This window comes from Lissotriton helveticus, chromosome 8 (assembly GCF_964261635.1).
Source record: "Lissotriton helveticus chromosome 8, aLisHel1.1, whole genome shotgun sequence".
Taxonomy (NCBI): Eukaryota; Metazoa; Chordata; class Amphibia; order Caudata; family Salamandridae; genus Lissotriton; species Lissotriton helveticus.
In genome coordinates, this window is record NC_136069.1 from 306026786 (window position 1) to 306053315 (window position 26530).

At 49.4% G+C, this 26530-nt stretch overlaps 1 protein-coding gene across 1 annotated transcript in view; it reads left to right on the forward strand.

Annotated features, from left to right (window-relative positions):
• ZMYM2 (zinc finger MYM-type containing 2) overlaps positions 1–26530 on the forward strand; it is an 893704-nt gene that overhangs the window by 652341 nt on the left and 214833 nt on the right. Inside the window, exon 15 of the mRNA XM_078658875.1 lies at positions 865–1030. Within this exon, the coding sequence (XP_078515001.1) occupies positions 865–1030 (166 nt within the window). The remainder of the gene's footprint in view (positions 1–864; positions 1031–26530) is intronic.

The following is a 26530-nucleotide window of genomic DNA, read 5'->3' on the forward strand; positions in this document are numbered from 1 at the left end:
TTCACTGTTATACCAAGGTACCCACCTGCTGTCTGTGAACATTACATTTCCTCCACTATTTTGAAAAATACTTAAACAACTAATGTTCACAGATAAAAGCTGTGTGGTGTTCACTGGCTTCAGTGCCAACATGGCTTTTCTTTTTCCAGTCTAATTCATGCACCTGCTACTCCTGCTTGAGGCTGGCTCAGTAACATCTGCTTCAATTAGTTTCTGTAACTCTGATTCACACTAGTGCTTTTTATTAGTACAACTCCAGCTTGAGGCTAAAAGACGTGTGCAACAGTCAGTATTTCCCTTTATCTTTTTTGTGTGTATTGCTGTTACCTGCGAAAGCCAAAACATATTTAAAGATTTAAAACTGTAGTGTGAAAACGTGGCACATCTCCGGACTGTCTTTTAGATGTTTTGTCCTGTCAGAGGGACTCCATAGATTTACTGTTTTTCTGGATCATTGCTGTAGAAACTGTACAAATCTGTTTGTCTATGAAACCTCCTTCAGCTGACTGTATAGGAACATTAACAAATATCCTTCTTGAATGTGGAACGCAGTTGCTTTTAAAATTTGCTTTAAAAGTTTTACACTTCATGTAAGATTTGTTTAATTTGTTTACTCTTTGCCCCATATTAATAATTTTCCCCCTGTACATTTGTCCCAAGGATGGTGAAACGCTTTAATTTCTCAAATTCACTACTTAGCATATATATTTACTATGTTAACCTGCAGTGAATTGAAGTCAACATGGGCGACTAATGCTGATACATGAACATGAAAGTTATAATTATTTGGTGCAGAAATGTAATGCGCTCTTTTGTTTTCATGTACACGTATTAGAAGTTATTGTGAAATTTATTTTTGACTAGGTGCCAGTTCCTCTCATTCTCCCTGCCTCATCAGACTGTGGAGAGAGGAATTCAAAAGCAGTCGAGCTCAATGACGAATTATGTTCGAATCCTCAAGAAGATGGGCTTCTAAGGACAACAGAAATGACGGAAGATGAGTCAAAGACTGAATGTAGAGATGTTAACAGTATGTTGTGCTAATACATTCAAAGTCTTCAGTGTACTTATCAAATAGAGCATTTCTGCCATAATGCATAAAGCAAATACATGATTTTTACATAAACATATCAGTTTAATGTATACTATTAAGCAAGATATGTGATGGGGTGGTGAGTTTTTTATATTTTAAAGACGGTTCGTGGATTTAATGATAAATAGATTTTGTAGTGTGAAGTCTTTTCCTAGGTTTAGTGAGTGGGGGGTCTACATCAGGGCCACTGAAATTATGCAGCAAGGGAGGGCCAAATTATGCGGCACAGTTTAATAAATTATGCATCAAGAAAAGGCAAATTATGTAGTGTAATGCAGCACATTTTGTAATAGCATTGCTTCATTATTTTTGTCATTTATTCACTTAACACTGTCTGGGTATTGGTTGCACCACCTTAGTACCTGTTTACCACCCAAATATAGCAATAGACCACAAAAAAGTGACCACTCAACCTTTGCAAAGGAACTTCTTCTACTGTCACTATGTTTTCAGTAACTTATAAATGGTTGAGTTAAAACATTTTTTTTTTTAAATCAGCAGATTATGCATCAGTTAGTGGATTATGTGGCGAATGCTGCAGATCTATATTTATGTGAAAAACACGACTGCCGCACAATTGCATAGTTCCAGGGGCCCTTGTCAACAAAGTTGTGCAGCCCTTGTATGATGTCAACTGTAATCCCATAGTTCCCCTGTGCGTGCCCACCATTTTAGTCTTTTCTTCCGCCATTGAATATGGAGGTACATCCATTGTGCTTCCATTTTTTTCCGAAGATTGTCAACAATACTTTGACGAAGAGACGGAAGTGGTTCGAGAAAGATCATCTGGATCGACACTGGAGAGAGCTATTTTCGGGGTTTGCCGGGAAGGTTACGGCCGTAGTCTGAGAATAACTAATACGCTCAGAATCTCTGGGGCTCCTCAATGCCATTTTAGAGCATAAGCATGATTTTAAATTATGCCAGAACTACCCATAGAAGTTTGCCCTGAATGATGGACATACATTCTGTATGTTTTGACTTTCTAGAAGCCACAAGTCTCAGGATTGCTTCCCCTGCTCGCTTTTGAAGCTAAAAATCCTCGTAAACAGACAAACCTGTTTGAGTACATTGGTCCTCGCCAGACATGACAGGGCTATCACAGTTCGAAGACAGAAGAGAAAAGTGCTCCATTGATGGAGGAGATGGGTTCCTCCAAGACCATTTAGGTCAAGAAAGCTCAGGGAGAACAAAAAGACTCAGATCCCAAAGACACCGTGGAGGTCTTGAAGAAAGACCCTAAACCTACAGTGCCTCAGGCCTATAAATCCTCACAAGGACCAAACGTATGACACCCAAGGAAGCACCTGTAACGCTAAAGCAAAGGCGCTCATACAAAGTTATGCCTAAGGAAATCAAGCCTTTGATGCACAAAAAAAAGCCAACCATCAAAGGAGCTCAACGCGTTACCCTTCCTTATAGACAAGAGGAAAGTGTCGAAGGACATTGCCTTGACTTCAGAAGACAATCGGACACAGGGGAAAGAATGGACAGAAACCTGCCAAAGGAAAGTCCCAGGTGGACAGCTAAATCTTTAACGTCATCAAAGTCAGGAGGAAGAATAGTGCTTGGGTAGATGACATCGAGGGCTAATGAAGAAAGAAGGAACCAGAGCACACAATTGAACACAATACAGATTGGGGGGAGCAGGAATTTGCTTGTGCACATATCGACTCTGAAGAGTTTGGGTTGCACGTGTCAGAGGAAGATACTTTCTGGGAAGATGTCGAGGAAGATTCGCCTCAGTAAGAGACAGGCACGTGCCCCTCAAGGCAATCAAAGCCTCCCTCCCCAATGAAATCACAGTGTACCCTCTAGACCGCTAAAAAGCAGCTGACACTTTATGGAGTAAAATGGAAATAGAGAAGGATACATGTTTTGTCCTAGTATGCTACCAAGTTTAGTACAGCAGGGTAGCGTTGTTTTTAACTAGCCAGTTACTACTAAGGCAGTGATGCCTCATATAGAAAAGAAGTTCAAAGCATCCACCCTGAACCCAGAATATATCCAGGGACATATCAAGGCATACCCACTGGCTTTATGCTTGGCAAAGAGAAGGACTATGTCTCCAGAGTCCATGGGTCCGCTGCCTGATAAAGCAAGAAGCTGGAAGTATTAGGAAGAAAAATTGGCGTCTTCCAGACCTCGCTGCCTGCCGGTGTTTGTGGCCGGCAGCGAGGTCAGGAAGACGCCACAATCGACGGAGGTACCGGTACGGGAGATGTTTCAAAAGCCGACACAGACATGGCGAAGGTGAGAGCGGATGACGGGGGAGCTAAGACTATCCCAGCAATATTTTCTGGTATTTAAGACAATGGGAAAAAGAAAGATAAAAAACAAGATAAAATCCTCGATCAGACCCCCGCAGATACATTGGAAGTTCTGGATGGTCGCACTCTGAACAGTGAGCATTTGTCAAATACACCACTTGTAGCAGTACCCTCGCTATCGACTGTAGACACATCGGTGGTGCAGAAAGATAAGGGGCAGCAGGCAGCACAAAGTGCGGGGAATGTTGTGGAGAGCGATGTGGGAGCTGTCGAGCTGGTCACTACTGGAACTGCGCTTATTTTAATCATGGAAAGAGAGATGCAAGTGCAGGGAGATGTGGAATTTGGGGACTTTTTTTTCCCTGTCTGAACAATCCACATCATCATGTGAGGACTTAGCGATTAATAATTCTACGCAGATGGAGGAGGTTGGTAGCAGCATCTGTTTGGAGGATTCTAGAGATTTTATCGATAAAAGTCCTCACACTGTGCGAAATAGATTAGAGCACATGGTGGTCAATGGTGATGTTGGGGAATTTACACAGCATGCCACGCCACCGGTTCAGCCAGTGGAAGACATCTCTCTTTCTTTAATTTATCAATCTATTATGTCCCATCGGGAAGAGACAAGAGATGAAAGTCAGAGAGTGCAGAACTTATGCCGCAAATTGCAAAACTCGGTGCGGCGCCTTGCCAAGTCGGTTACGGATTTTACTTCTCGATTTAATGAAGCAGAAGCTCACATTTCGAACTTGGAAGAAGAACTGATCTCGCAGAAGGCACTAACTGCATCATTACTCTCTATTAAGGAAGACACGCAGTGGAAACTGGGCGATATGGAAAACCGGGCACGAAGGACAAACCTAAGAGTTTTACAGATCCCGGAGGGTGGGAAAGGCCAAGATCCCCGCAAATTCATAGTGGATCCCTTTACCAACGCCTTCCCTGAGTTAACAAGATGGGACTGGGACAGGGACTGGGACAGGGAGATCGAACGGACACATAGGTTCCCATTTAATATTTGTTTGAGACCAGGGCAAACTGATGTAAAACCAAGGGCCATGCTAGTGTCATTTAATAGCTTTTTGGCACGGGAGGAGGTGTTCAGGGTAGTACGGCCTGATAAGAAAAGATCTGGTCAAGATTGAGTTTTTTTGTGAGACCCGATTTTTGCCAGTACACTGTAGAGAAATGTTGGCAACTATGTCAATTAATTGCACAGTTTCAGGGGAAAGGGGATGAAGCATTTTTGTTGAACCCAGCAAAGCTCAGTGATCTTCCAAGAGCGCACTAGGTTTTTTTTAACCGAAGTCGCCGCAAAGGAGTATTTAAATTCTATTTAGAGATCTGGGTATGGGGGTAGGGGTATAAGGAGTAATAATCTGGTATAGGGTATAAGCGGGTAGGATCTGGCTATCTGATTTATATCTATAGTGGCTTTTTTCTTTGTTTTCCACCCCTCTTGTTGGTTTCTCTTTCCCTTTCCTTTCCTTTTTTCCCCAGTATCTCTTTTATGCTCCTCTCTTCTTCTCAGTTAAGGGTCAGTATTATAGTTGTATGCTCAGCCAGGGGGGGGGGGGGGTTCCTTCTCTTTTGGTCTGGGGGCTTTAGTCAGAGTTGGCACGAGGTGTTCGGGAAGCTTGTCATCTATAGGACCACGGGTCCTAAAGCCTTGTTAAGGGGGTGGGGGGTTTCAGGGTGGGTTGGGGGGAGGGTTGGAGGTGCAGAGTCACAGGTGGTGAAGGGGTGGTGCAGAGGGCACCTTGGTGAGGAATAAGGGGAAAACTTTACAGTAACAGATTGGGTTTACAGGTTGGCAGCAAAAGAATGGTTGTTTTAGTCAAAACGTTTGTTGGGTATGGCTTACCAATTACATTTGTGTTTTATTTTCCTATGGCAGCTAGGGTGCTGAAAATATGTTCTTTTAATGTGTGTGGCCTCAAAAACTGTAATAAAAGAAAGAGGGTATCTGCGGAACTGCGTCTGATCCAACCGTATGTAATATCTATCCAGGAGACGCATGTCCCTTGGGGTAAATGCTCTGTACTGACGGACTTGGGATATGTACTGTTAGTAGAGTCACAGCAAACATCAACGATACGGGGGGTTGCAATATTAGCAAAGCCTGCTATTCAAAGTACGTGTCCTCGTGTTCAAAGGGCGTGTCCTAGCCGACAAAGAAGGGAGATGGGTGATTGTCGAATGTGTCCTTGGCATCTCTAAATCTAAATGTACAATCTGTACCATTTATGGGTCCAATTTTGATGAACCGCTTCTTTTAGAAGAATTGAATACTGAACTTGCATTATGGCCAGCTCCCCTGGTTCTTTGTGGAGATTTTAACATTAATTTGGTTAATAACGAATTACAAAGGGGGAGGCAACTATACACGAGACGGAAACAAAGGGTGTTCCAAGCACCAGTTAATTTGGTTAAGGATCATGGGCTACTAGATGCAAGGGACAGTATACAACCATTAGAACCTGGCTACACGTTTTACTCCTACCCTCATCAAAAAATTGGTCCGTCTTGACTATTTTTGTATATCAACTGAGTTATTTGTTGGGCCCAGATAAAGATTTACCCTAGGATCACCTCGGATCACGCACCAATAACGCTGGAAATTTTGGCATTTTCAGTTGAGTGTGCTCCAAGAACTTTTACAATTGATAGGAAACTATTGCTTGATGAAGGGTTTAAGGATCATATGTGAAAGTGGATTAAGGAGTTTTTTTTTTTATAACAATGATAGTTTCTGTGCCAGTGCTTTGGGACCCCTTTAAGGCTTGTCTTAGAGGGGAAGTGATGAGTTTCGGTATTCATTATCAAAAAAAGGCGAAGGTAGAATTGCTGGATCTTTACTCAAAATTGACGCTTGCGGAGACTAAACTAACACAGGGGATTGCATAGGGTAAAGATATTATAGGGCTGGAATCCAATACCGCACGAAACCGGGCAAACATCAATATACTTAGGTATAAAGAGAACGCCGGGAAATATTTGATTCATAAAATGTCCGGAGGTAAGTCTCGACGTAGGCGTTCGAAGTTGCAGCACCTTCCGCCGTTGTCGCTGATCACTGGTCCACCTCTCTTGGGGCCGGGGCGACTTTGACCCTGATGAGAAACTGTTATCAATCTCTTAATTCTATTTTTGGGTTGTCACCTTCCTCTGGAGCGGCCTTGGGTACCACGGAGGTGCTTGAGATCGTGCCTATGTCCCCGCCTGTGGCTTCTCCCTCGGCTTCAGGTCAGCTAAGCATTTCTGAAACCATAGCGATGCCGTTGCACAGCCCCTAGAGGCTACCACCTTTGGCTCCTGCTTCTGGTCTGCCAAGCCCGATGTCGGCTTCTTTTCTGCCGGTTCCGATGGTGGTACCGTCACCGCTGCTCAATGCTCCTTCTGATGTTGAGGTTTCCCCTTCTAGACATCGACTGGCTTAGGTTACGGCATTGGATGTGGCACTGATGGAGTCCATTGTCTCAGACACTGTTCCACTGGTCTCTGGCGCCCTTCCTCTGGTTTATCCTTCTGAGGGCCATGGTTGTGGAGGTACTAATGAAGGTGGGGTGTGTCCCCATCCCATTTTGCTGCAAGAATGCCAGTTTTGGATGAACCGCTACTCAGCTGATGGACGCAGGTAACTTCAAAACTGATAAGTTTCTCTTCCAAATTTCAAACACTTTCCAATGAATTCTGAATCAGCGGACATTCATCATTTCTTTTTATTCATTGATTATAACAATTCATATATTCAAGATACTTCTTGATGTATGTTACAGTTTGGACTGTGATTATATCAAAATCCAATGCATTTTGGATCATTCTTGACCCTTCCTACTTTGCCGTCTGGTGGGAGCCTGTTCTTACAGGTTCTTTTTGTTGCTTGATTTAGGATCCTGCGCCGCTGGCTCCGGCCCCGGCGCCACGAGGTGCAGCGCTGCCGGCCCCGGCTCTTCCCTTGGCTCCACCCCCGGCGCCGCACTGGGTGCAGTGTATCCCTGCCCCGGTTCCAGGACCAATTTGTTCTGGCTTGGGATCCGCATTGGGAAGCAGGCTCCGACCCGGCCAGGTCCTTCTCGGCTCTGTTCCCGACGCCGTTCGTCCTTGCTCCGTCTCTGCCGCCGCGACCGGCTCCCTCTATGCCAGTGGTGGACGACGATTGGGACAGGTCCGAGGACCCTCTTGCCCGGGAATGTGATTCCGAATGAGATTGGGTGGAGGACCTGGAAGACGCGAGCGACCTTCTGACCCGGGGTTTGCCTCTCCTCCGCCTACTATGGAGGAGGGTGCTTCCTACACCATGGTGCTTCGTCGGGCTGCGGAGGCTCTCAATCTTGACCTCCCTACAATGGCCCTCAAAACCAACCTCCTCATAGAGGTACTCCAGACGGCGTCTACATCGTCGGACGCGCTGCTTCCTTTCAATGAGGCCCTTACCGAAGTTCTCTTGGGCACTTGGTTGCAGCCGACCATGGGGGATGCCGGTGGATAAAAACATCGCCAGGCATCACCGCCCGGCGCCGGGTGATCCAGCCTTTCTGTAGAAGGGGATCTCTGTGTATAGTCATAATCTAGTGAATAGTCCCGCCCATGTGCGTGGACCCCGGAGCAATCAAAAATAATCTCTTACTGTGTCGAAAAATGCAGAACTGCACAGACACTTAAGAGAGAATTTAAAGACAGATAATGCAGCCTATATCCACAGGCTACACTGTCCAGTACTTCAACTAGAAATTCCACCAAAAATCCACAAACAGCAAAGCCTGTCCAGATTTCCCTTGCTTTAACAGCAAAAACCCTCTTGAATGATAGAGAGGAAGACATGGACAGACAAGCCCCATAGGCTGCCATTATGTGGCTCAGAACAGGATACTGTGCCTTTAAGAGAACTTTCCAGAACTTCTCAGTATCCCAGAATGCACTGCAGGTCCCTTTTACTTTCAGTTCTTTTTTCCGGCTCCTGCAAGCACGACCCTGGAGCATTGACCTCTCCCTTTTCAAGGGTCTTTTGGTGATTTTTTCACTGTTTCAAAGTTATTTGGGTGCTTTTCTGAAGTACTTTGGTGGTTTTTCTTCCTGTTTGTCTTTTGGTGCACTCTTTGATTGAATTATGCCTGCATTATTCGACAAATGTCCAGAGTGCTCCAGGAAGAAGGCCAAATCTGACCCACACGAGGTGTGTATGATCTGCCTGCCCTCTTCTCATGTCCCAGAGGAGTGTGATATTTGTCAGGGCTTTTCTGGCAGGACCCTGAGGGATAGAATGAAGATCAGACTTCAGGGCCTGGAGGCCAGAAGGCTGAAGGCGCAAGATGGGTCTGGAGGGGCTTCCTCTGCCCATGCTGAGGCCTCTGGGGGGCTCCCCAGGGGCAGGAAGACCAGCAAACGTCCCCATTCTCCGTCTGCGTCGATTGCACCGACCACGACGTCGAGAGGGATGACTGCAGTCTGTTCCCCGTCTCCCCAGGGCTCTTGGTCGAAGAGACGTCGACGCTCGGCGTCGAGGGAACTGAACAGACAACCGTCGAAGTCTCCGGTGACGATTTTGTCGTCGTCGAGAGGCCCGGTGTCGGCGCTCGCCGGCGAGGCGACTTCGCCGTCGGCGAAGAGGAGAAGGTCGTCGTCGAGGAGAAGATCACCGTCGAGGCGTAGAAGATCGCTGTCGAGGCGTGGAAGGTCGCCGTCGAGGCGTAATAGGTCGCCGCAGAGGCGTAGGAGGTCGCCGTCGAGGCGAAGAAGGTCGCTGTCGAGGCGAAGGCATTCACCGTCAAGGAGACGAAGCTCGACGTCGAGGGGCCGACGCTCGCCGTCCGGTCGCCGTTCTCCGACGCCAAGAAGGCGCAGAAGGAGTTCTGGTGCCAGGAGTAAATCTGGCAGGCGTCAAGTGCCTTTGAGAGGCTCTCCAAAGTCCCTGCCTAGTAAGGAGGGCCCGGTGTACTCTGTTGTGTATACCCCTGCTAGGCCGAAGACAGTTACGCCTCCTCCTCCCCCGTTACCGAGAGGACTTCCTCCGCGGGCTCCCATCCCGCATCCACTTCCGCCTCCTCCTCAAAGGCATCAGCCTCAACCTCAGTTGCCGGCTGACAAGCCTCCTCCTATTCCTCCGAGGACAGGTTTGTTGTCACGATTTCCGACTCCTCATAAGGGGACCCCTCGGCTGAGGGCCCCATCCAAGCCAAGGTCACCCGTCCCGGTGGAACCGGCAGGGCGACCGAAGCCAAGGAGGTCGCGATCTCGCTCCAGACGGAGGGGGAGGTCGCACAGTCGTCACAGATCCTCTACGAGGTCAAGACGGCGCCACAGGAGGCGCGGATCACGGTCCCGCACGGACTCTTCCAGAACCAGGTCCTACTCCCCGACCTTGTCTGACTTACCGGGGACGAGAGTGTCTCCCGTGGATGACATCAGCACGTTCCAGGATGTTCTCCTGAGGGGTGCAGCAAAATTGGGAATCACGTTGACGGCTCCGACACCTACGACGTCCGTGATTTTTGAGACACTCCAAAAGTTATATCTGACTTTCATGTTAACCAGACCATACCTTTGCCTACGTTTTTTCAGAATCCTTCCTCTCCAGCGGAAAGGTCCCTGCATTCCCTGGATGTCAGGAGGGTGTTGAAATTTTATCTGGATAAAACCAAGGATATTCGTAGGTCAGACCCAATTGTTTATCAATTATGGATCAGTCAGGACGGGTCTTGCTACCTCTAAACAGTCCATCTCTAGGTGGATTGTGTCTTGTATACAATTGTGTTACCAAAATCTAATAAGACCTTAGGGGGTAAGCCTAAGGCTCATTCCACCAGGGGCAAAGCTGCCACGACTGCTTTGCTCCGTAATGTTCCAATTGCAGAAATCTGCAAGGCGGCCACTTGGAAGTTGGTCCATACCTTTGCTAAGCATTACTGCCTGGATACTGATGCCAGGGCAGACGCTGAGGTTGGGCAGGCTTCGCTGCGAAATCTGTTCGCACAATAGTGGTATTATTTCTCTGTTCTCCACCGCCGCTTTGGTGTGGGGATGGGCTTGCCATTCTATTCACTAGATTATGACTATACACAGAGATCCCCTACTACAGAAGGAGTAGTTTCTGTCCTGTAACTCCAGTTCTGTAGTAGGGGTATCTCTGTTATAGTCATAAGCGCCCACCCTCCTCCCCGGTGGAGAGAGAGATATTCATGTAAGGAATGCTACAGGTCTGGCGTTTTACGCCTTCAAAAAGAACTGAAAGTAAAAGGGACCTGCAGTGCATTCTGGGATACTGTGAAGTTCTGGAAAGTTCTTTTAAAGGCACAGTATCCTGTTCTGAGCCACATAACGGCAGCCTATGGGGCTTGTCTGTCCATGTCTTCCTCTCTATCATTCCAGAGGGATTTTGCTGTTAAAGCAAGGGAAATCTGGACAGGCTTTGCTGTTTTTGTATTTTTGGTGGAATTTCTAGTTGAAGTACTGGACAGTGTAGCCTGTGGATATAGGCTGCATTATCTGTCTTTAAATTCTCTCTTAAGTGTCTGTGCAGTTCTGCATTTTTCAACACCTTAAGAGATTATTTTTGATTGCTCCGGGGTCCACGCACAAGGGCGGGACTATTCACTAGATTATGACTATAACAGAGATACCCCTACTACAGAACTGGAGTTACAGGACAGAAACTACTCCTTCTGACCACTCACCCTACGACTGAGAGCCTGGTCATTCAGGCCTTGACGTTGCAGAGTGCCTTTCCCATGGCTCCGCCAGATAAGGACTCTAAAAGGCTGGATCAATTTGGTAAGAGGTTGTTCTCCTCAGCCAGCTTAGGGCTGCGGTTGGTTACTCCCATGCAGTGTGGGATTCCGTTGCTCAGGTCTTGCCTCAGTGTCCTGAGGAGGTCCAGGCTGTCCTTTCCCAAGCGATTGCTGAAGATAATGATGCGGCTAAGTTTGCCATCAGGTGTGGTTTGGACACCGCTCATTCGGTGGGCAGGGCGATTTCCACGACTGTGGCGTTGCGGCTCCATGCCTGGTTGTGTTCAACTGGGTTCTCACCCGATGTCCAGGGCTCGCTCATTGACATGCCCTTTGATGGCTCCCGCCTCTTTGGCGATAAGGCGGACAGTGCACTGGAGCGCTTTAAATACTCCCGGGCCACGGCCAAGTCCTTTGAGTTTTTCTACGTAGAACCCTGCCACTCCTGGGTTTCGTTCCTTTCGTGGCCAGGGCAGAGGCACCCAGGTATGCTCCTCCAACAAGTCGGTGCAGAACCAGCCTCAGTGCGGCCGCGGCTCTGTCTTCCGCAGGGGCCGGTCTGGGAACCAGCATGCGTGTCGGTCTACCTCTACTCCCTCTGTTTCCACCTCCAAGCCCTCCTGATCCGAGCTTCAGGGAGCACCCCAGGCCAGTGGGTGGCAGGATCCGCCACCACCTCCATCACTGGCGCGAAATTACATCAGACAGGTGGGTGCTGCAGATAATTTGCAAGTATTATTCCCTTCCCTCTCTGTCCTCCCCTCCAGCCATAACAACTCGGTGCCACCGCATGTCGGGGGATCATTTGGTTCTTCTCGGACAGGAAGTCGCTGCCCTCTTGGCCAAGGGGGCCATCTAGTGCGTTCCTGTGCAGGAAGTAGGAAATGGTTGTTATTCCCACTACTTTCTGGTCCCCAAGAAGGACAAGGGGGGCCTGCACCCCATCTAGGACCTCCGGGATGTCAATCGCTTCCTCCGGAAGGAGAAATTTTAAGTGCTGACTCGGGTCCTGGCTGCCCTCGACCCTGGAGACTGGATGGTAGCGCTGGACTTGCAGGACGCTTATTTTCACATCCCCGTCCTGCCGGCCCACCGCAGTTACCTGCGGTTCACAGTAGGCCAGGAGCATTTTCAGTTTGCTGTGCTCCCCTTCGGCCTTACCAGCGCCCCTCGGGTGTTCACGAAGGTGATGGCGGTAGTCGCGCCTCACCTGCGCACGTCGGGGGTGTCAGTTTTCCCCTACCCCGATGACTGGCTGTTGAAGGCGGGCTTGCCCCGGGCATTCATCAACCACCTTCAGACTACCGCCGACCTCCTGCAGTTGCTGGGGTTCTCCATCAACGTGCCGAAGTCGCACCTGAGTCCCTCTCAGAAGCTCCCCTTCATCGGAGCGGTTCTGGATTCTACACTGTTTCGGGTTTATCCTCCCGAGCAGCGAGTCCAGGATATTCAGGCTATGATTCCGATCTTTCGGTCTCTATCCTGGGTTTCAGTCAGGATGACCCTACAGCTCCTGGGCCTGATGGCCTCCTGCATCCTGCTGGTGACACATGCCAGATAGCTTATGCAGGCTCTGCAGTGGGACCTGACGTTCCAGTGGGCGCAGCATCAAGGCAACCTGTCCGATCATGTCCAGATCTCGGAGGGCACTTCTCAACAATTGCAGTGATGACTCATGAATCGAGATTATGTCAAGGGCAGATCCCTCTCCCTTCCTCAACCCGAGCACACAATGGTGACGGATGCATCCCTCCTGGGATGGGGAGATCAGAGGCCTCTGGTCCCCGGCGGAGTTCCCGCTCCATATCAAACTTTTGGAGCTGCAGGCGATCCGGCTCGCACTGAAGGTATTCCTTCCCTCTGTCCGGGGAAGTGTGGTGCAGGTGTTCACAGACAATGCCACCGCCATGTGGTATTGCAACAAACAGGGCGGGGTGGGGTCCTGGGCCCTATGTCAGGAGGCTCTGCGCCTCTGGACGTGGCTGGAACATCAAGGCATTACCTTGGTGGTTCAACACCTGGCAGGTTCTCTGAACGCCATGGTGGGCGAACTCAGCCGCCGGTGCTTGATGGATCACGAATGGCGTCTGAACTCGGACGTGGCACAAGGTCTCTTTCAGCAGTGGGGAGAGCCTTGGTTAGATCTATTCGCCACCAAAGAGAGAACGTAATGTCATCAATTTTGCGGGTTGGAATTTCCAAGGTAGCACTCGCTCGGCGACGCTTTCTGTCGCGAGTGGAGTTGTGGTCTGTTGAACGCCTTTCCGCCTATACCACTGCTGCCCAGAGTGCTGAAGATGATCAGGCGCGACTATGGCCAAGTCATCCTGGTGGCTCCGAATTGGGCACAAAGATACTGGCATCCCGAGCTACTCAGCATGGCGATCGATCCCCCGATCCGATTGCCTCTTTGGGAGGATCTTCTGTCGCAGCAGCAGGGGACGATTCTCCACCCGAACCTGTCCAGCCTCCATCTCCATGCGTGGAGATTGAGCGGCGACAGTTGACACCTTTCGATCTTTATCCCGAAGTCTGTGATGTCATTCTGGCAGCCAGGCGTCCCTCTACAAAAACGGTATACGCCTGCAGGTGGAACAAGTTTGTGGCATGGTGCACGGCGAAAGCTGTGAATGCCCTTTCTGCCCCTCTTCCAGAGTTTCTTTTGTTCATTCTTTCGTATTTTCTTTCTTTAGCCCAGCAGGGCTCTGCTCTGGGCACTCTCAAAGGTTATCTTATGGCCATTTCCGCCTTTCTACGGCTTACTGATCAGCCTTCTCTTTTTAAGTTCCCGTTTGTGAACCGTTTTCTAAAAGACATTACGCACACATTCCCTCCGGTGCTGTTTATCATGCCTCAGTGGGACTTAAACCTTGTCTTGACGTTTCTGATGTGCGCTCCCTTCGAGCCCCTTCATAACTGTCGTTTACGTCTTCTCACTCTTAAGACGGCTTTCCTGGTAGCTATCACCTCTGCCAGAAAAGTGAGTGAGCTCCAGGCTTTTTCTTCTAAACCTCCTTTCCTTTCTATTTATCCGGACAAGGTGGTTCTGAAGACAAGTCCTCCTTTCTTGCCAGAGGTTGTCTCGCCCTTCCACATCGGGCAGACCATCACTTTGCCCACCTTCTTTCCGCCTTCGCATCCTTCCGGAGAGGAAGAGAGGCTCCACCATCTGGACACAAAACGTGCACTTTCATTCTATCTGCAGCGTACTCCGCAGTTCCCGGGTGGATGATCAGCTTTGTTGGCTATGTGGGCGCAAAAAAAGGTTGGGCAGTGCACAAACGGACCATCTGCCAGTGTGTCGTTCTGTGCATCAAAGCATGTTACTCCTTGGCCAAGAAGGAGCCTCCTGTGGGACTGTGTGCCCATTCGACCAGTGCTACTGCAGCCACTACTGACTTGGAACGGGGCGTTCCCTTCCAGGACATTTGTCAGGCAGCTACGTGGGCCTCGCTGCGGGTTCTTTGAACGCCAGGGCGGACGAACTCAGCCGCCTGTGTATGATGGATCACGAATTGCGTCTTCACTCGGAGGTGGCGCAAGGTCTCTTTCAGCAGTGGGTAGAACCTTGGTTAGATCTATTCACCTCAGAAGAGAACGTGCAATGTCCGCAGTTCTGCACGTTGGAATTTCCAAGGTGGCACTCTAAGTGAGTGGAGCTGCGGTCTCTTGTACGCCTTTCCACCCATACCTCTTCTACCCAGAGAGCTGAAGAAAATCAGGCACAACCGGGCCCAAGTCATCCTTGTGGCTCCGGACTGGGCTCAAAGAGTTTGGTATCCCGAGCTACTCAGTATGAGCCTAGATCACCCGCTCTGACTGCCTCTGCGGGAACATCTTGTGTCGCTGCAGCAGAGGACGGTTCTGCACCTGCACCTGCACCTGAACCTGTCCAGCCTCCAACTACATGTGTGGAGATGGAGAGGCGACAGTTGATTCAATTTGACTTGCCTCCCGAAGTCTGTGATGTTATTCTGTCAGCCAGGCGTCCCTCCACTAAATGGGTATACGCCTGCAGGTGGAACACATTTGTGGTTTGGTGCACAGCAAGTGTTGGGGATCCACTTTCTGTCCCTCGTTCTGAGGTCCTTTTGTTACTTTTCTCTGGCCCGGCAGGGCTCTGCTCTGGGCACTATCAAGGGCTATCTTTCGGCCATTTCAGCCTTTCTGAGGCTTCCAGATCAGCCTTCTCTTTTCAAGTCCCCTGTTGTGCAGAGATTCTTAAAAGGCATTACGCACATGTTCCCTCCTGTTCCTTTCATAATGCCTCAGTGTGACTTGAATCTTGTTTTAACTTATCTCATGTTCGGTCCCTTTGAGCCGCTTCACAATTGTCCTTTACGTCTTCTGACTTTGAAATCTGCCTGGTGGCTATCACTTCTGCCAGGAGAGTGAGTGAGCTTCAGGCTCTTTCTTGTAAGCCTCCTTTTCTGTCGGTTCATCTGGACAAGGTTGTGTTTCACACTCATCCTTCCTTCTTTCTAAAAGTTGTCACTGCCTTCCACATCGGGCAGACTATCCCCTTGCCCACATTCTTTCCGTCTCCACACCCTTACAGAGAGTAAGAGAGGCTCCACCGTCTGGACCCAAAACGTGCGCTCTCCTTTTACCTGAATCGCACACAAGCATTACGGGTGGATGACCACCTCTTTGTTGACTACGCAGGCGCCAAGAAAGGCCAGGCTGTTCACAAGAGGACTATCTCCAGCTGGGTCGTCTTGTGTATCAAGGCATGTTCTTCTATGGCTAAATAGGAACCTCCGGTGGGGCTGCCTGCCCATTCTACTAGGGCGATATATCTGTAAGAGACATTAGTTAGTGATAGATTCCTTACCGCCTCACCCATCCTCTCTATTCTGCGACCTGATTTCTCGGGTTAAGCTCATCCTTTCGGGCCCTAGTTTCTATGCACCAGTGGTCAGTATCTTACATGGCTCTGCTTTCCTGTCGCGGAAAGTTGTGTACAGAACTGACGTCAGCGCACGTGGGCGCGTCTAAGTAGCTCAAGTGACGTTGTCTCTACGAATAAGACGCCTGCGATGCACGCTGAGCCGCACGACAACGCCTATCAACGCGCAGGGGTACAGCTGACGAAAACTTTTTGGATCCAGTCTGATGCCCGGGGTTATTCTAAAGTAAGTAAGGAATCTATCACTAACTAATGTCTTTTACAGATATATCATTACACAAATAGTAACTTGTGCTTCACATTCGCTTCTACTTAACCAAGTATACTGCATGAGACAATAGGTCAGCCTACTACAGTAATTAGTTCTCTGAACTTTGAGTGGCTGCATTTATCCTGTGGACTGTTTTCCCAAACAAAAATAGTTCACTTCAGTATCAGGGCTGTAATGTTAAGTACTAAGTGTATTTGTATGATGCGCATATCACACGGCAGAGTATCCTGGCGTCTAAATTTAGTAATATCTCCTTTAAATATGATTAGCCAATGCTTGCTATACATTTTGGTACCTTTGCCAGGCATTGAATGTGCAAACTTAAAAAGCCCAAAAAAGTCTGTCCTTCGGCATTAGCACAGTATCCTTTACATTTTGCTCCACAGAGCTGTGTGGGGCTTTCTTCCGCACCTCGCGCCAGTATGCACATCATACACTGCCTTTCTGTAGACTGCCCCATCAATACCTTGCAATTTATGTACGTATAACCTATGTATCTGAAATAGACTATTAGTTATAGAGTCCTGACCTTAGAATTACGCCCAGTCATCAGACTGGATCCAGAAAATATTTCTTCAGCAGTACCCCTGCGTGTCGGTAGGCAGCGTTGGTCAACACTGCATTTGTCGATGGCGTCATGATCGCCGGAATGTCGTTACTGTGTCTACTTAGACACCGACCCTGCGCTCTGACGTCAGTTATTTTTCCTCACCAGCAAGCGCAGATCCGGAGAGGGTGGTACCCTTAGTCACTTTAGTCAAAACGTTTTTTTGACTTTTGGTGACATCTTTCCGAGTTGTTTGACTCCTGGTGCACGTAGGGATGTCCCATCGATGTACCGGCTTTAAACCTTGTGACTCCAGTTACAAATTTATGTCGGTCTAGGACCTACACCTCATGTGCCTGGAGCGTGACCACGACCCGAAGTAATGCTCCGACTGTCGGCCCGTGAACGTGAAGTCTTTAAGGCAGCAGTCCAGAAAGTTTCTGGAGGTCTGGCAGTCAGCTCTGTGCTGCTCGAGGTCCCGGTCGAGAGGGAGCAGACCGGTTGCGGAGTCACCAACATGATTCATCTTCAAAGTCTTCATCTTTGGGTAAGTCGAAACAGAAGAAGGTGAAGAAGCCCTGTCTCCCCGTCTGGCGGGACGCGGAAGGTCGTTGTCCTTCGGCTCCCCCCTTCAGTGCCTGCTGGAACGGCTTAAAGTTTCCCCACCTTCCCGGTAGCCCGAGCGTCCCCTACCCAGCTTTGTGCATTTTGCTCCATCTTTGGGCAGCCCGACTCCGCCAGCGTGCTTTCGGACCCTGCTGACCCTGCTTGGGGTTCTAGGCTTTTGATGCCGGCGGCTCCAGCCCTGAAGCCGCAGGGCCCTGTGGGATCCAGGCCTGCATCTGGATCGGCGCCAGTTGACCTCACGACTCATCCCCTGGCGCCAATTCCTCTGAAGACGCTTCCACCACCTCCGATGCAGGTTTTGTCCTCAGCCGGCATCGACCACGTTCTCCCCCTTGACTTGAAAACAGAGCTGGACCAGCGCCGACCGACGCTGGCTGGTACTTTTGTACCACTGTTATATCCTGGCATTCCTTTTCAACCTGAGTGGCAGCCAGAGGAGGGCGAGGAGAATTGGGAGGGGTCCGTGGACCCTCTGGCAGACCAGCTAGAAGAGCCGGACTGGAGAGAGGAGTTGGGTGATGCCAGTGGTCTGGATACTTTCCCCAGACCGTGGAATGCTTTCTCCCCCTACTGTGGCCATGGAGGAGGGAACCTCCTACACTGTGGTGTTGTGTAGGGCGTTGAGTGAAGGTGAGGCATTGGGCCTTGAGCTTCCTATGGTGGCAGTCAGGACTAACCTCCTGACTGAGGTGCTTCAGCCGGCAGCGGCCTCTTCGGAGCCCCTGCTGCTGTTCGATGAGGCCCTCACCGACATCCTTCTGGACCAAGTTCCAAACCCAGAATAGAACCTCCTGTGGATAGGATGATTACCCAACGCCACCACCCGTCCCCTGGCAACCCCATTTTCCTCTCCCAACACCCTACCCCTGAGAGCTTGGTGGTCTAACCTTCAACCTCCAAAGGCGCGTTCGCTACTGCTCCCCCAGATAGGGAATGCAAGAAGCTGGACCATCTTGGGAACAAAATGTTTTCTTCTGCCAGCTTAGGACTGCAGTCTGTGAACACCGCATGTCCCTTGGGCCTCTACACCCACTCTATGTGGGACACGGTTGTGCAAGTGCTGGCACAGTGCCCGGAGGAGGCCCGGACTGTACTCACCCGTGCGGTAGCAGAGTCCGAGACGCAGCGAAGTTCGCCATTCAGTGTGGACTGGATACTGCCGACTCGCTAGGTAGAACAATTTCTACGTCAGTAGCCTTGAGACGCTACGCCTGGCTGAGGTCCATTGGCTTTTCCGGGGATGTCCAATTGACCCTTTTGGACATGCCCTTTGATGGGCGTCGCCTGTTTGGCAACAAGGCGGGCAATGCGCTCGAGCGCTTCAAGGACTCTCGGCCTACAGCTAGATCCTTAGGCCTCGCTGCCACCTCTCACCCTGTTCAGTCCAGCTTATGCCCCTTTCGTGGCTACGGAAGGGGTGCCCCACCACGTTCCACCCAGGTCCACAGACTGGTGCAAGCTACTCAGCCTCTGTGCAGCCAGGGACGTGAGACCCAGCGTCGGTTCGGGACCAGCAGGCAGGCCAGTCCACCAGTGCACCCTCTGCATCAGCCTCCAAGCCTGCCCAGTCCGACCTTTTGGGCCACCAGTTGGCAGTGGGTGGCAGGATTCGCCATCACCTCCCCCAATGGCACAACATCGCTTCGGGCAGGTGGGTTTTGCAGATAATCCGAAGGGGCTACTCCCTCCCTCCATGCCACATACACGCCCATCGCATGTCAAAGGATTACTTGGCCCTTCTCAGTCAGGAAGTTACATCTCTCATGGCCAAGAGAGCACTTGAGCGAGTCCCTGTACCTGAAGTAGTTCCTGGTTGTTAATCCCCCTACTTCCTGGTGCCCAAGAAGGACAAAGGCCTGCATCCTACTTTGGATCTCAGGGACGTCAACCGCTTCCTCCAGAAGGAGAAGTTCACAATGTTGACATTGGCTCAGGTCATCTCTGCCCTCGACCCTGGAGACTGGATGGTAGCTTTGCACTTGCAGGACGTTTATTTTCACATCCCCATCCTGCTGGCCCACAGGCATTACCTACGGTTCACAGTAGGCCACAAGCATTTTCAGTTTCCGCGCTCCTTTTTGGCCTTATCAGCGCCCCTCGGTATTCACAAAAGTGATGGTGGTGGTGGCAGCTCATCTGTGCAGATCAGGGGTTCCCGTCTTCCCCCTATCTCGAGGACTGGCTGTTGAAGGCAAGTTTGCCCTAGGCTATCGTTTCCCACCTCCAGATGTCGGCGGACCTTCTGTACTCGCTGCGGTTCACTATCAAAGTTCCGAAGTCTCACCTGATTCCCTCTCGGAAGCTCCTTTTCATCTGAGCAGTTCTGGATACAGTGCCGTTTTGGGCCTGTCCTCCCTAGCAGCAGATTATTCGGGCTATGATACCGATGTTTCAGCCTCTATGCCGGACCAAGGTGAGAATGACCCTGAGGCTGCTGGGCCTCATGGCCTCCTGCATCCTGCTGGTGGACCATGCCAGGTGGTATATGCGGGCGCTGCAGTGGGACCTGAAGTTCCAGTGGGCGCAGCATCAGGGGAATCTTTCCAATGTCGTCCATATGTTGGAGGGCATTGTACACCAATTGCAGTGGTGGCTGACGAACCAGGATGGGTCAATAGCAGATCCCTCTCCCTTCCCCAACCAGACTTCACAATGGTGACAGATGCGTAACTTCTAGGATGGGGCGGCCACATGGGAGAGGCGGAGATCAGAGCCTCTAGTCTCCGGCGGAGTCTGGGCTCCACATCAACCTGCTGGAGCTCCGGGCGATCCGTCTTGCACTGAAAGCATTCCTTCCTTATGTCAAAGGAAGAGTAGTGCAGGAGTCCACGGACAACACCACTGCCAACTGGTACTGCAATAAACAGGGCGGGGTGGGGTCATGGACCCTATGTCAGGAAGATCACTAACTCTGGATGCGGCTGGAACATCAAGGCATGTACCTGGTGGTTCAATACCTGGCAGGTTTCCTGAACGCCAAGGCGGATGAACTCAGCTGCCGGTGCATGATGGATCCATGGCATCTTCACTCGGAGGTGGTGCAAGTTATCTTTCAACAGTGGGAAGAGCATTGGTTAGATCTGTTCGTCATCGAAGAGAACGCACAATATCAGCAGTTCTGCACGTTGGAATTTCCTAGGGAACACTTGCTAGGCAACGCTTTTCGTCGCAAGTGGAATTTTGGTCTTCTATACGCCTTTCCGCCTATTCCACTTCTGCCCATAGTGCTGAAGAAAATCAAGAGCGACGGGGCCCAAGTCATTCTTGTGGCTCCAGATCGTGCACGAAGAGTCTGGGATCCTGAGCTCTTGAACATGGCCATCGATCCTCCGATCCAACTGCCTCTTCCGGAGAATCTTATGTCGCAGCAACAGGGGACGGTCCTTCACCCGAACTAGTCAAACTCCACCTCCATGCGTGGAGTTTGAGCAGCTACAGTTGACTGCTTTTGACCTTCCTCCCAAAGACTGTAATGTCATCTTGGCAGCAGGCGTCCCTCCACTAAAATGGTATACGCCTGTAGAAGGAACAAATTTGTGGCATGGTATACAGCAAAGGCTGTGGATCCCCTTTCTGCCCCTCTTTCCGAGGTTCTCCTCTTCATTTTTTCCGTTGCCCAGCAGGCCTCTGCTCTGGGCACCATTAAAGGCTATCTTTTGGCCACTTTGGCCTTTCTTCCCTTTTCTGCTCAGCCTTCGCTTTTCAAGTCCACTGTGGTAAATAGATTTCTTAAGGGCAGTATTCACCTCTTTCCTCCTATTCCTTTCGTAATACCCCGGTGGGACTTGAATCTGATCTTGGCTAACCTCATGTGTGATCCTTTTGAGCCACTACATAATTATCCTCTCAGACTCTTTACCTTAAATCTTGCTTTTCTGGCTGTCGTCACCTCTGCGCGCAGCGTGAGTGAGCTTCAGGCTCTGTCTTCTGACTCCCCTTTCCTTGCTGTTCATCCGGACAAGGTTGTCCTTTGAACTAGTCCTTCTTTTCTTCCCAAAGTGGTTACCTCTTTCAACATAGGACAGACCATCACTTTGCCCACCTTCTTCCCGCCCCGCATCCTTCTAAGGAGGAGGAGAGGATCCATCGTCTGGATCCAAAACGTGTGCTATCATTTTATCTGGATCGCAGAAAACAATTCCGGGTGGATGATCAACTCTTTGTTGGCTGTGTGGGCGCCAAGATAGGTCGGGCCATGCAAAGATGAACCATCTCTCAATGGTTCGTTCTTTGCATTAAAATGTAGTATTCCTTGGCAAAAAAGGATCCTCCTGTAGAGTTGCGCGCCCATTCCACTAGGACGACGGCAGCCACTACTGCTTTGGGACGTGGACTCCCCCTCAGTGACATCTGCCAGGCAGCCATGTGGGCATCTCTGCACACGTTCACTAAGCATTATTGCCTGGATAGTCCGGTCTGGGGAGACGGCTTCTTTGGCCGTTCAGTTCTCCAGGACTTTCTGGTGTGAACTTCATTCGCAGACCCACCTCCGAGGGTGGTATTGCTGGGGTATCTGTTCTAAGGTAAGGAATCTAGAACTAATAGCCTCTTTCAAATGAACAAGTAACTTACCTTTGGTAACGATATATCTGTAAGAGACATATATTAGTTATAGATTCCTTGTTCTCCAAGATCAGTTCAAGAAGTCTACCAGTGTTGAGTAATCATGGAATACCACTCTGTACTATTTGCGTTCCCAAATATGAGGAGTAGAATTTCAATGAAACTGCCACCACAGCTTTGCCAGTAGAGTGCAATTAATTACTTTTATTCCTGTAGAAAAAAAAAAACAGGAATTCATTTAAAGAAAAACATTTCACTGCAGAGCGGCTTTGTTTTTCTTTCAAAGATTGATTGTAAAGTTGAATTCTTCATCGGATTCAAGGTAGAACTCAGTTTGTCTACCTACGATCGTGCATCACTGTGTTGCAATGCACTGATTAAGAGTTTAAAGATGGCTGTCCGTTATCTTCACACAAGTGTGGAACTCAACCTTCAAGTCCTTTGTGGTGCTTATTTGAATATTTTGTCCTAATTCGATCTCTATTAGAGCGTCCTATTTGTCTTTTGGTTTCTGCAACAATCCTTTTGTGACTGGTGATGGTTGAGAGCTATCTGGTGGCAAGCTCATCAGCATTCATGTTGTTGGAGGACAGTTATCTTAGGTAGCCTGCAAAGTACACCTCGAAGATTGTGCAGCTGGGCACCATACTTTTCGCAAGAGGCACGGTATGCATGTTTGTTCTGATACTAAATTCACATATAAAGTGTCATTGCAGATCCAGCCCCACCACAGGCTAGAAGAGACACAAAACGGATCCAGTTGTACTGGGCTGCACTGGATCCTCAAACAGGTTAAGAACCATCCATGCCTGCAGCATGGGGAACCGCTTAATGGTGGAAGTAGGAGACCCGCCCCCAACCCCCTCCCGCCCCCCACTCCCTGAGCAAAGAAAATGCCACCAGAGACACACACACTGCCTCGACGGCCAAGAGTTAGCGTGAAGGGAGGAGGTCACCTTGGGAGGTACTGCTGTCACATCTATTTACAAGATAAGGCATCTGCAATTAGAAATATTTATCAGAAGAACAAGTTAATTACTTTCTTTCTTTCTGATGATATTCTATCCAACTGTAGACTTCTCATCAACCCTCCTTCCTCCCTAATCTGTGGAGTGGACCATTTTCCATCAAACATGGCTCCAACCTAGAGATCTTCACACTGGCCAAACCAGTTTACTGAAGAGCTCTACATCTGGTGGAGTAATCAAGCCCGGTAAAGCAGCTGACATCAGCGCTCCTTGTTGGCACTTCTTTGCGACCCTAGTGGTCACTTGTGGTGCACAACGACACCAGCGAGGAGCTGGACGCTAACTACGGCCTTGCAGGAGTACTGTTTTTGAGTTTCTGAACCCAGTCTAATGATTAGGGGCAATATTCTGGAATCCTGGATTTCAGTGAGGTCTTGCACGCCAGGTGGCATATGCAGGCTCTTCAGTGGGATCTGAAGTCACAGTGGGTCCAACATCAAGGGGGTCTCTCAGACCACATTCAGATTTTGGAGGAGGCTGCAAACGATCTGCAGTGGCGATTAGTTGACCACGAATGGGTCCATGGCATACCCCTCTCACTTCCCCTCCCAGGACTGGCAGTGGTGACCTATGCTTCAGAATTGGTGCGGCCATCTGGTAGAGGCGGTGGTCAGAGGTCTCTGGTCTCCGGCGGAGTCCTTGGTCCTTATCAACCTTCTGGAGCGGAGGGCCATCCGCTTGGTGTTAAAAGCCTTCCTTCCATCCATCAAGAGGAGGCTGGTACAAGTACTTACTTAAAAAACACCACTTTGTAGTACTGCATTATGCTCAGGGGGTGGAGTGTCACTGGGTTAAATCTCCCTGGCCCACTGGAACTGTGGCTAACAGTTGCCCACCATTCCTACACTGTTTATTCTTTTTCTTGTGGGGTGTAGCTGCACTAACTGGAGGTTGGGGCCCACCCCCGCCCATGGTTTCTTGGGTGAGGTCTGGCATTGGGCCAATACCTCTCTTTGACTCAGACCAACCTCTGAGTGGCCATTCCCCAGGAGACAATCAAGGGGCAGGTCTTAACTGACTACCACATTTCTCCATCTAAGGGACCCAGCTATTTCTAGGGGCACTAGAGCCACAGGCATAAATAACAGGGACACCCCTGGGACAGCCTTTACTCTTTTTGTTTCCCCTGGGACATACTGGTGTGGGAGTACCAACCTGTCATGCACCACAGTGTGACTGGCACAGGTATCTCTCAGGACAGTGGCTGGGACTCCATTCACCAGTAGGTGGTGGAAGTGTCTACTCCCCTCTGAAATTCACAGCTCACCTTTTGAGTCCATTTTCCAGTTGAAGGCTAGGAGGACTTCCTCATCTGAGGAACCGTACTCCAAAGCTACACTAGTAACCCCTAGAGCTGCTCTAGGGGCTTTGTCTGTAGGACAGCTAGGGTCCTTGGTGTGGTGTCCTGCCTTTTGACAGTTGTGACACCATACTCTATTGGGACCCCAATTCTTTCCTTGGTACACTGCTTTAGTTCGGGAGGTGTCTTCGGGCCCACCCTCCTAGACAGGTTTTTAGGGGGCTACCTGGGACTTCTTACTTTTATCTTTAAGGGGTTCACTATCTTTCCTCTGGGGAGGCTTTGTAACCCCTTACTTTTGGTCACCCCCAGTGGACGTCCTAGTTATCCTTTTTTTGCCTCAATGGTCTGCCTTCTTTCCCAATTCTTGGGGAGAAAGTGGACCTAGGTTTAACAGGTACTGATGCAACTTTTCATCATTGCAATTACTAATGTGTTCCATCATAAACAGGTTGTAAATTCCATTAAAGTCATGCACATTGTTTCCAGTTAACCAGCCACCTAGTGTCTTTACCGAGTAGTTTACAAAATCAATCCAGGACTGGTTTTAGGTTTTGTGAGCCCACCTGAATCTAATTCTGTATTCCTCAGTTGTGAGTCCAACTCCCTCAATCAGAGTTCTCTTCATTTTTATTTAATTTATTTATTTTGAAAGTTTTATAGAGCGCGAACAAGATCCTAGCAGATATCAGAGCGTTATTCAATCAGTAAAGTTACTTATACAACAAATGCTAATCAAAGCACATATACATAACTTCTTGTAAAAGCAAAATAGTAAGCTGCAGCGCAAAAACTATCTCATTGTGTAAGACAGAGGGAAGATATAATGTCTAGGTTGCTCAGATGGTCCCTTATTAAAATAAGGTTAGGAGCGCGGGTGCGATTGGTCTCGAGATTTCTATAGACCATACTCAGGTGAATTTGGCCATTAGAATAGATTTTACTTCCTTTTTAGGTCTCGTTTGCGAAAAGCGCGTGAAAGCGCGCTCTCGCTGAGAGAACTATAGTCGTCAGGACAGCCGGCAACGAGTGGAGACAAGAGCTGGCCACGCGCACCATTAAGAAGCATGGCAGAGTCGGATTCCGACTCTGCCATGCGCCTTGGGATTGGGTCGCGCGCGTCGGATTCCGACTCTGCCATGCACCTTGGGATTGGGTCGCGCGCGTGAGCTTCTACCGTAGACAGCTCACGTCGCGCGGCTCGTAGGTTTCGGTTTCGTTTTGAGTTGTTTTTATCTCTTTCCGTGTGCGTGAGCCAGAAACAGCCGAGGGAGGCAGGCAGGCAGGCGGGACGGACGCTGTGAGTGAGTGCCCCTGCCCCGGGGGCTCTCAAATGTCTGTTGAGTCCAAATTTAACCAGATTTGGTGGCTCGCTGCACCCAATCGGCGGAGGTGCAGGGCTTGGGGTGCTTTCAGACGGTGAGCCAGGCTGGTAGACTCCCGCGCCTGTTCACACAGAGTGAACTGTTTTGAACCCACCGAGAGTCATCAACTTGTGTCCTTCGCTGGCGAGAGCGTTTTCGTGCACCTCAGAGTGAACTGAGCTTTGCGGTCTCCGGAATACTTGCAGAGTACCGTGGAGGTAGGAAAGATAACTAGTTTTACAAAAATTGAGTGCATCACGTATCGACAGAAACTTGGATAATCTTTTTTAAGGGACAGTTCCAAGGTTTAGTGTATTTCTCAAAGAGGAGATTAATACTGAAACTCGAGTGAGGGTTGTTTTTTCATTTCTGTTTCCTTTTCTCTGGTGACAACCAGTTTCCCTTTTACGGTTCCAGGAAATCACACTATCGGTTTCCTTTTCTCTATTTTGTGACAACCAATAGGGAGATTACCCGATCGCTCTAGGGGTCATTTTCAAACCTTGCAGATGAATGCTTATTTTTTCTATGTAACCATTGTGGTGTAACAACATGTTCCCGTGTGAGTGATTGTCTTTATTTATGAATAAACCATGTCTACAACAGTCACACGGATCTGATATCATTTGATGCTTATGTCCTCCAATTGATTCCTTCCAGAAATAGTCACAGTGTAAAATAGAAGGTTCGTGAATTCTTGAAGAATGTCTACCTGATTTTTGAAGTTCAGAGCTCTAAGCTGGTGGCGGCACATTTGAACCTCTGCTTCCCTCCCTTGCAGGTTGCCAGCAGGACACGCTGTGCCCTTGGGATTTCAGATGTCAGCAG